This window comes from Beta vulgaris, chromosome 8, assembly GCF_026745355.1.
Source record: "Beta vulgaris subsp. vulgaris cultivar EL10 chromosome 8, EL10.2, whole genome shotgun sequence".
Taxonomy (NCBI): domain Eukaryota; kingdom Viridiplantae; phylum Streptophyta; class Magnoliopsida; order Caryophyllales; family Amaranthaceae; genus Beta; species Beta vulgaris.
Window position 1 is genome coordinate 42967314 of NC_079209.1, and position 10915 is coordinate 42978228.

At 37.7% G+C, this 10915-nt stretch overlaps 1 protein-coding gene and 1 pseudogene across 1 annotated transcript; both read right to left on the minus strand.

Moving 5' to 3' along the window:
- Positions 1–3238: 3238 nt before the first annotated feature.
- Positions 3239–4006, minus strand: LOC125492752 (uncharacterized). The gene has a single exon (XM_057391558.1). It carries the CDS (start codon positions 4004–4006, stop codon positions 3239–3241), a length of 768 nt encoding a protein of 255 aa, XP_057247541.1.
- A 493-nt stretch (positions 4007–4499) lies between these two features.
- On the minus strand, positions 4500–6719 carry LOC125492445 (glutathione S-transferase T3-like; annotated as a pseudogene).
- Positions 6720–10915: the final 4196 nt, after the last annotated feature.

Genomic DNA, 10915 nt, shown 5'->3' on the forward strand with positions numbered 1-10915 from the left:
AGGCCACCATGTAGAATTTCCCAAAAAACTTTTGTATAGAATCTTTTTTTTTGACGGGTTGTATATAATCAAAATAGCTACACTTTGAAAATTTCCAATTACTATTAAAAATTGAGCCTTAATATTTATAAATTATGTATTTGTATAAATTATAAAATTTGATATTTAAAAACTATTTATTGAGATAAATTTATTAGGATTACAACTTGATTATATTTTTCTAACATAGATAAGTAACAAACAATAATCAAGATACAATATATGAATAATATCAAAAAAACATCTTACCCATCTTTATAATTTTCAAAATTTTCGACTCTAGTTCACCTCACTTTCCCCCTAATTATAAATCGGACACAAGTTTCATCAACTCCCAAAATATTTGGATTGTAGGACAGGGCCGATGACCAAAAAATCAAAATTTTTCAAAACATACAAAGGATTAGAAATAGCTAGTGTGGTCTCCGTCTGAATCATTTGGATTGATTTTTACTTACGTTTTCCTTTTTCTACTTAAAAAAAACTTAATCGTATTTTTAGGTTAAAAATCATATTATATTTACTATTTAAAAATATAGCTATTAATAATATCATAATTGTTTGACATATTATCCATAAAAAGTATATAAAAAATATGTTAAGATGAAATTTTATATAAAAGTTATATAAAGAGAAAATTTATTCAATTTGTTTGGACCTAATTTAGACACTTAAAAAAACTTGGGCCAACCAACAGACTATGTACCCTCGATAAAAATACCCACTTTTTAATTTATCGTACAATTAGTTTTTAATTTTAGTTTCAAAATCGAGATCAGCTTATACATGTTATTAGCAGAGATAAGTTGTCAAAGGGAGGAATGAGAGACAGCTGATAGAGCAAGGAGACTAGGAGAGAGAAGAGAGGGACTGACAAAGGTGAGAGGGAAACTAACTAGCAAGCTAAGAGCATAGACAATGGTTGATCCAAAAATTTGGATCATCAATTATTTTAATATTTTCTCTCTCTTCCACCTCACTTATAATCTATCATTAATTTTTAGGAAAAATTATCAAGAATAAGTCAACCTTTGCGTTGACCGCTTTTAACAAGTCAACCTTCATTTATTCCAGTAGCAAGTAAAGCTTGTACATGAATTAGCTTTTAACGAGTTTTTTTACTTATGACCTGAACAACCCCTACAATTTTGTTCAGTTTTAAGTTTCTCACAGAACTTTTATCAAATATAAGCAGTGGAAATATGTTCTAGAGAACAATTTAATGAGTTCTAGAATACACACCTGTTAAAACTGAACAATATTGTAGGGGTTGTTCAGGTTATAAGTAAAAAAAACTTGTTATAAGCTAATTCATGTACAAGCTTTACTTGTTACTGGAATAAATGAAGGTTGACTTGTTAAAAGTGGTCAACGCAAAGGTTGACTTATTCTTGACAATTTTTCCTAATTTTTATGCTTTTTTTTGCCCACAATGGATGATCTACAATTTTGAGCTTTTTAACCATTGGATTACTTTTCTTAATGTCATTAGATTGTTGCCAACTCACCATGCATGGAGCCTACCAGTTATTTTCTTTCATAAGCTTTAACTATGATCCAACAATGATCAGATCATTGTAATGATCTAATCATCCTTCTCTCTCTCTCTTTTTTTCTCTCTCCTAATTCTTTATTATATTTTTTTCCCCCTCTCCTCATGATCTAGCTTGTAGATCATCCAATGGGCTCACTAGAGAATGAAGAAAGAGGTGAGAGGAAAAGAAAGTGACAACAACTAAACATACATTTGCCTTATCGATCATTTCATTTGACCATAAAGATGAAATTGTTCTTATACTAAAATAGAGAAAACTAGTCATAATAAGTTAAGATCGATAGACCAAAATTGTAAAAGAGTCGTTAATGTTGGTCATGTTGCTGCATTTGTTTACATGGTCATTTCACTTAACCACACAAAAGTAAAGTAAAAATATGAAAATTATATGTTTGTATGTGCTCCTTTCAGCATTTACCCACACTAAGAGCACCATTATTCATGATTGAAAAACTCAATCATCCCACTCTCTTTTTAACTTTCTCTCTCTAAAAAATAACATCCCACAATCAATTCCCACTCATCTCCTTAACCATGACCCATTTTTCAATCATCCCAACTACTTTTTCCTCTCTCTCTTACTTTTTGACCCCACCCAACTACTTTTTCTCTCTCATCACCCAACCACCATCATACAATATTTTTATTATTTACTTTTTAATGATATGAATTAGTTAGCGTTTTATTATTAATTAATTTAATTAATAAATTTAAAATAATTTATTATTAATTAAAATAATTAATAAATTTAAAATTATAATTATCATTTAAATAATTAAGTTATCTGCATAATTAGCTTTTATTAATACATAGCATATGTAGTTAGCGTTTTCATTAAGTAATTAAATACGAAATTAGTTAGCGTTTTTAATGATATGAGACACAAAATGCTACATTGGTGCGACAATTACAAACTTAAGAACGAAATACATAAAATGATACATTGGTGCGACAATTACAAACTTAATTAAGAAAAAAAGTACGTAAAACTTAACTAAAAACGAAAAACATAAAACTTAATTAAGAAAGAAATACATAAATTGCTCTTAATTAGCATTCCTACCGAATTTCTGCCATATATTAGCAACCAAATCACGTTTCAAGGAATGATGCACATGTTGATCTTCAATTGCATCTCTATTGGCCATTTACTGGTTGATATCTACGATCCGATCATGATAATATTCAAATTCGTCCCCATTATTACTTGTGTTGGAATTGAATTCGGTAGTATCTGCGTAGTGTGCATATGTATCTCGTTCATCTTCTACAATCATGTTGTGCATGATAATGCAAGACAACATGATGTCATTGAGAATTTCCTCATCCCATGCGAGGGATGGTTTACGAACAATAGCAAACCGAGATTGCAGCACCCAAATGCTCTCTCTACATCTTTTCGAGATCCTTCTGGTGTTGAGCAAATAACTTGTCCTTGAGAGTATGAGGACATGTAACTGATTGAATGAATGTTGCCCAATTCGGATATATACCATCAGTGAGATAATAACCCTTATCATATTGGTTACCATTCACCGTAAACTGCACGGGGGGTGCTCGACCTTCTAAAACATCCCTAAACACAGGAGATCGGTGAAGAACATTTAGGTCATTGCACGAACCTGGGATCCCGAAGAAAGAATGTCATATCCATAAGTCACGATCAGCAACAGCTTCAAGAACTAAAGTAGCAACACCACCTCTTCCTTGAAATTGTCCTTTCCATGCAGTCGGACAATTTTTCCATTCCCAATGCATACAATCTATGCTACCAACCATGCCCGGAAATCCACGATCTTCACCGAATCTGAGTAGTCTAGCCAAATCGTCTGGAGTAGGCCGTCTCAAGTACTCCGCACCAAATTTCTTGATGACCCCCTTCGTAAATTTCATCAATGCTATTCGAGCTGTACTTTCACTAATTCGCACATACTCGTCAAGCGAATCCGCCGCTACCCCGTAGGCAAGCATTCGAATAGCCGCTGTACACTTTTGTAGGGGCGATAAACCTAACTGACCCGTAGCATCTCTTTTTTGAGTGAACCATTCATCACTTGCAATGACATTATCCATAATCCGAACAAAGACATGTCGCTGCATTCGAAATATTCGACGAAATAAACGAGCTGGATAGACTGGTTGATCAGCAAAGTAATCATTGAACAATCTTCTATGACCTTCCACCTTGCCTCGATTAGGACGTGAATGACCTGCTTCATTATCATCAGTCACTTTTGCTCTTCTATTCCTTGGTGTTGGAGTTACATTTGATATAAGAGTTGGAGCAAGTGGGTGAACAATATTGGTCAAGAAATCATCTATTTCTTGATCAATTATTGCTCGTGATGATCTTCTTTCATCAGAACTAGAGCAACTAGAGGAACTTGAACGAGAGAAGTTGAAGGGGTTCATTCTTGTGTTTAAGTTTGGTGTGAGAAAATGGTGAACAATATTGTGTCTGGGTTTGGTGTGAGAAAATTGTGAAGAAGGATCCTTGAGTTATATAGCATAAAATAATGTAAAGGGAAGTACAATAATGTTAAAAGTAGAACAATAATACATAAATGCAGTACAATAATGTGAAAAACAGTACAATAATGTTTAAAGCAGAACAATAATGTTAAAAGCAGTACAATAATGTTAAAAGCAGAACAATAATGTGAAAAGCAGTACAATAATGTTAAAAGCAGTACAATAATGTTAAAAGCAGTACAATAATGTTAAAAGCAGAACAATAAAGTTATGCAGTAAAACAATAGTGCTATCATCAGTACAATAATGTTGAAAGCTGAACAATAATGTAAAAAATAGTACAATCATGTAAAAAGTTGTATTCATATGTCAGTTCATATAATAATTAACACAAGAATATTTTTAAACCTTTTTTTTATTAAGTGAACTTAAACATACAAATGTTAACTTTTACAGAAACTAAAATTTAAACTAAAACATAAACTAAAATTTAAACTAAAACATAAACTAAAATTTAAACTAAAACATAAACTAAAATTAAAACTAAAACATAAACTAAAATTTAAACTAAAACAATAAACTAAAATTTAAACTAAAACATAAACTAACATTTAAACTAAATCACTAAAAAAATGGATTATTGGTCAACCATGTTGTTAATGTCTCAATCATACCCTCCTCAAATGTTGTTCGATTTTCCTTTGCATACATTGCTTATAGCAAATCCATGTTCTTATGATACTCTTGCACTTGCTGCATCCTGGTTTGCAACGCTATTTCTGCCTCCTTTGCAGCAACCTTCCTTGCTTGAACCTCCATCTTTCTGTCTTCTCTCTCAACATCTACACTCCTACCCTCTGCATGGATCCGAAGCCTTTCACTGAATGTAGCAAAACACTCAATTGTCTGACCAGCCACCCCTTTGAGGTTAGCCTTCGCTTTCTTAGTACCATAGGGACGTGGGTCATCTTCACCTCCTTCAGCACTAGTAGGTGTCTCGGGCATTGAGTCGCTTCCATCAACTCTTGTCCTCTTACCGCTTCCTCCGCTTGCAGGTGAATCAACATTTTCTTGTTGATCTTTGGGGCGACCACGTTGACTTTCCATTGATTTTATAACTATTGACCTCCATTTTCGAAACTTCCTCAACAATTTCCAAGCATGTTCGAGGATGAACCTACCATTTTTCCTACGATGCAATGCATGAGCTTCTCTCAGAACATCATCATCGTTTTGACCACTCTTCTTTCTTGCAAGAGCTTCATCATAAAATGCAGCCCACCTTAAAACCCGTGGAGCAAGTCTACTCCAACGACCTTTCACCATATCAACATTTCTTGGAGCAATTTCTGTTGGGTTTGCTATTCTTCCTTCCTCGAAAGCTTCCCAAACTTTTCCCCAGAAGACATTTTTTTTTTGGTACGTTCCACTCACCTTATCAAGAGAAGTGTTCATAAATGCGGAGACAGGAGTTCATCTTCAACTTGATCCCAAACCCTCTTAGCAGAAGAACTTGTTCTGGGATAGTGGGTTTTGTGATTGAACGGGTTGTCTTTGCGGTGGTTGTTGAGATTGATTACCTGATAGTAATTGCGAAAATGATTGAGTTCCGAACAAACTCATGATCATCATCAGAATCATCATCTTGATGGTATTGACCAAAACCATCACCACCTTCTTCGTATTCACCAATCATCAACAACATCGTTGTATAGGAGATGCATCTTCTTGGTATTGAGAAAATCCATAATTAGGATCAACTTGACGATATGAAAGGTTGGCATTTTCAGATGGAGATTCATGGTAGAGGTTATCATATTGAGGAGAAGCATTTTGAGAATTTTCTCCCATTTGATTGGTATTTATCTGAGAGGGTTGACGATATTTGATTGATTTTGAGAAGGTTGGCGATAATTTGACTTATTTTGAGAGCTAATTAAGCGATTTTGTTGCCTAGGCATTTGATTTTTGAGCGATTTTGGGGTTGATTTCTTATATAATTAGGATGATTAGGATCCATAATTATAAGAATTTGAAAATAAAGAGCAATGGAAGAAGAGTTAGAACAAAGAGAAGAAATTAGTGAAGATGGAGAAAATTAAGTGTGCCCAAAATATAGCAAAATGGGTCTCTATTTATAGATCTCGAAAAAATAGAGCCGTTGGTATTTTTTATTTTTTTTTATTTATATTTTTAAAATATAACCGTTGTAAAATTTACAACGGTTATATTTTAAAAAACCAATAACAATCGACACATGGCGTGCGTGACAAATGTCACGCTGCAGTTGGGCTGACACGCGTGTCAGCTGCCAGCTGCAGCGTGTCAGCGGCTAATTTTTTTTTGCCTCAACAAGCAGCAAAACGCAGCGTTTTGCTGCTTGTTGAGGCAAAAAAAATTAGTGGAATGGTGACCAGGCAGTGGGTCCCACTCCCACGCTGATCACCATTCCACTCACCCCATCCCCTTTTTTTGCCCCAATCAACCCCATTCAACCCATGATTGATTTTTCAATCATGATTAAGCCTCTTTTTTTCTCAATCATCCCATGAGATTTATTTCTCATTCATGGTTAATGGTGCCCTTAAACTGAAAATTCTCTCTATATATATACCAAACTTAGTTTACGCAAAATTTGCACACTCCATTTACAATCCACCCTTTGTATCTCCTCAAGAAGAAAAACAAAACCAACGCTATCATTTTTTTTCTTCAAAAACATATGGCCAACAAGAATCAACTCGAGTTACAACTTTCATCATTGAAACATGAAAGAAAGGAGAACCAGGAAGTCTATGATACACTGACATTTTCAGATCCGAGAGATGAAAAGAAGGAGCACAACTTGCAGAACGAGCAAAAAACGATAAAAACTTAGATAAAAGAATCGAAAAGTTGGAGGCGAAAATTGTTACTATGGAGCGTAGCAAATGCTTTTTCAACTAAGCTACCTAGCTAGATTGGAAGGTGGGTTGTGGTTAGTGATGGCCACTAGTGCGGGCTGGGCGGGCCAGATCGTGGGTCGTAGTGGGCTGGACTGAGATTTCACGGCTCAGGACCGGACCGTGAAATTCATGGGTTGGGCGGGCTGGTTCGCGGGCTGAAAAATCTTGGCCCACACCGATTTGTTACCAGTTTTCACGGTTCGTGGGTCTGGTGGGCTGGACCGGGCTAACGGGCCGGCAAGAGAATTTTTTTTTCAAAATTATATAATCATTGAAATTATTCATTATTGTTACATAAAATATTTAAAATGAATTAAAAATATATACAAATATTAATATTAATGAATAATTTCATTATTTTTAAATTTGATTGAATTATAATATATGCAATTTGATTAAAATATACACATTTTGGTTCAATATTTACTTGGATTGGGCTGGTCTGGTTCATGGGTCGGGTTGGACGGGTTTCATGGTCTGGGCTGGGCGGTTTTAGTAGTGGGCTTTAGTGGGTTGGGCTCAAGAAATCTGGCCCACCCACCAATTTCACGATTCGAGTTGGGCTGGACCGGGCTTTTTGCTGGCCCGACCCACACAGCCCACGAGATGGACTGGGTTGGGTTGGATTGGCCCGCACTGTTGGCCATCTTTAATTGTGATGTTGTGTATTATGTGTCTAGTTTTGTGTTTTTTTGGAATTGGTTTTAAGTTATATTTTAAATTTGTTCTTGTCTGTCTGTTGTTATGGTAATAATAAATTTTAGTTTTTGGTACTTAGTAAATAATTAGTTTATGGTCTATGATGTACTACCTCCGTTTCTTTTTAATTGTTACACTTACACTTTTCACGCATGCCGATGCACTATTTTGAGCCTTTATATCTCTAATTTTGTATTTGTAAAAAATATAAAAACTACATATTAATAAAATACATACTAATACGAATCTAACAAGATCCCACATGACTATGTTTTTATTCACGTATAAATCACAAACGAGGGTCAAAGTGCAATTTGTGAATAGTGTAAAATGTCAAAGTGTAACAATTAAAAAGAAACGGAGGTAGTATTAATATATTATGTAACGGGAATCACCTATATCAATAAAACTCCTTTCTTAAGTATATTTTACTCGACTACTAGCCTACTCTAAAGATTATCAGCAAAGAGGACAAATTTTTTGGTATAAAAGAAGGCATATAACATTTGCCTAATCTGAGACGTCAAATAAGACGACTGTATAGTGTATAGACGTCGTTCGTTAATTGATAAAAAGCGATTTGTATATTAACGTCGTCCTTAATCTATGTTTACAATATAAAATTTGGTAGAGAATTTTCAATTGCCCATTCTATCCTTCATAAAATTGCAAAGTTCTAATAGGAATAGTACAATTTGTATTCTACGATAATCCAAATCTTAATTAATCCCCCTAAAATCATAGTTAGAAATTCTCTTCTAATTTGAATGACAAGTTACTGTACAAACATTGATGAGTCTAGCATTTGACTTTTAGTGGACCAAGATACTCGAAATTTCCAAACCATCGAAAGGATTCGAAAAAGCTGGTGTGAATCCGGGCTTGAATGTGGATCCGGTCGTGCTCGGCCATCGATATCTGATGGTAGCCGGCATTCGCGTCCATAAAGCTTAGGAGGGCGAGGCTAGCAGTAGAATCGACAAGTCTGTCGATCTTGGGCAAAGGATGGTTGTCTTTTGGACATGCCTTATTTAGGTCCGTGAAATCCACGCACATTCGCCATGTCCCGCTTGATTTCTTAGCTAATACCATATTGGCCAAACATTCTGAGTACTGGCACTCTTGTATGAATCCTACTTCGAGCAGCTTTTTAACTTCTGCGGCTGCCGCGATGTTCCTTTCAAGACCTTGGTGCCTCAATTTTTGCTTAACCACTCTGATCCCCTCTTTAATGTTCTATTCGTGGCACATGACTTTAGGGCCGAGTCCGGGCATTTCTGTTATCTCGTAAGCAAACACGTCTTGGTACTCTGTGAGTACTTGGAGGATTTCCTCTCTTGTCTGAGGGTCCATGGCCTTGCCTACCCTCACAGTCCGACCCGACTCTTTGTACCATTACTTCTTCGTCTTCTTCGGCCGGTTGAGGGCGTTCATAATGCTTGGGGTTTTTTTTTTGTTATGGAGACCCCAAGGCCACTTGAGGGCCGATCGTCTTCTTGCTTTCTGTTTTTCGAGTCCTCTTGGACGTCGATTTTGTTTTTCAGGCTATTGACATAGCATTCCCTTGCTGCTTGTTGATCCCCTTGTATCTTTCCCACCTTACCATCATCAGTTTCAAACTGCATGAGGAGCTGGTTGGTGGAGATGGCAGCCATGGCTTTGTTCAGAGTGGGCCTCCCCATTATCATGTTGTAGGGTAAGGGGATATCCACCACAAAGAAGTCAATCGGTAGGCATCTGCCCTTACCTTTTTCACCCATCCGAGTGGGTAGCTTTATTGACCCGACTAGGTGTAATGATTTCCCCCCGAAACCTATGAGTGACTGATTGAGGAGGGTGACATCCCGCTCGCTATACTTTGGTTTTTAGAGGCACTCTAGCGTGATAATGTCGGCGGATGACCCGCAGTCCACGAGCACTCTTTTGACCTTTGTGTTGGCCACTTTGAGTTCGATGACCACCGGGTCATCATGTGGTGTATGCAATGTCCCACTAAACTCCCCAAAAGTCATCAAGGAGCAGTCGGGTCGGGGTTGTTGGACGTCAATCACTTGGTGCTTGAGACTAAACCTGGGCATGGGGCGGACCGGACCTGTTCACGGGCTCGACCCGCGGGTTTGGGGAAATGACGGGCCGGGTCGGGCTCGAGCCCATGAGTGGCAGGTCATGCTGTGTCGGGTTTGAAATTTCCAGATTTTGTCCACGGCCCACGGGCCGGGCTCGTGCCTCCTGCGGGCCTGGCCTGTATTTTATGTTGTTTTTTGGGATTTTGGATAGTTCTAGGCTAAAAAACAAAGGAATGAAAGGGGCATTCGGCTCGTGGGCCATTTAGGCGGGCTCTCCCGTGCGGGCCTGAAATAAAATTTCTTGACCGTGACAGGCCCACGACCAACGTAGCGGACAACGGGCTGGGCCTAAGTCGGCACGGCCCATGCCCACCTCTACTTGAGACTCTGGAGATGGGCTTTGCGGGCTCGGCCGGTTAGGCCTCCTGAGGCGCAGCCACCTACTATGACACCGATGAAGCCTTCAGTGTCGCTGTTGTTCGGCTGACCCACCTTCTGCTTGCCCTTTTCTTCACTGGTATGCTTGAGGTAGCGGTTCAGCTTGCCCTGATCCGCTAGATTATCTAAGGACTTTTTGAGCTCCCTGCAGTCTTTGGTCGTGTGCCCACACTCCTTGTGGTACTCACACCACTGACTCTTATCCCTACGGGCCGAGGACGTTCTGATGGGAGGTGGTCGGGGGAGCATGGACTTATCTTTAATGTCCAAGTAAATCTCTCTTTGATTCTTTCTGAATCAGGGATCGTGGCCGTGGTCACTGAATCAATCTGACGACCTCCTATTTTTTGTTGCTTCGGCTGGTCCTCGTCGCTTCCTTCTTCTTTCCTCTTTTTTCTCCCATCTTCAGAGTGACGACATATGTATGTCGCCTGGATGAACCTTTGGGCCTTCGTCATGCCTTCTGAGAAGGTCTTTACTTCGCTTTCTGTCAAGGACCATCTAAGTCGATCAGGTATAGTCTAGACATTAGACCGGCGAAGGCTACCATATCTTACAGGTCTGAGACCTTCAATGATTCTTCATTGAATCTCTTGATGTAGTCAGCCAAACTCTCATTCTTCTCTTGTCTAACCCCCATGAGGTGGAGGTTGGTCTTCTTTTGTCTATCTCTTCACAGCCATGAACTGATGAATGAACAT

What these genes read in the sequence shown, in the direction of transcription:
- LOC125492752 (XM_057391558.1), bottom strand. Translation starts at nt 4,006, where the DNA reads ATGAACCCCTTCAACTTCTCTCGTTCAAGTTCCTCTAGTTGCTCTAGT.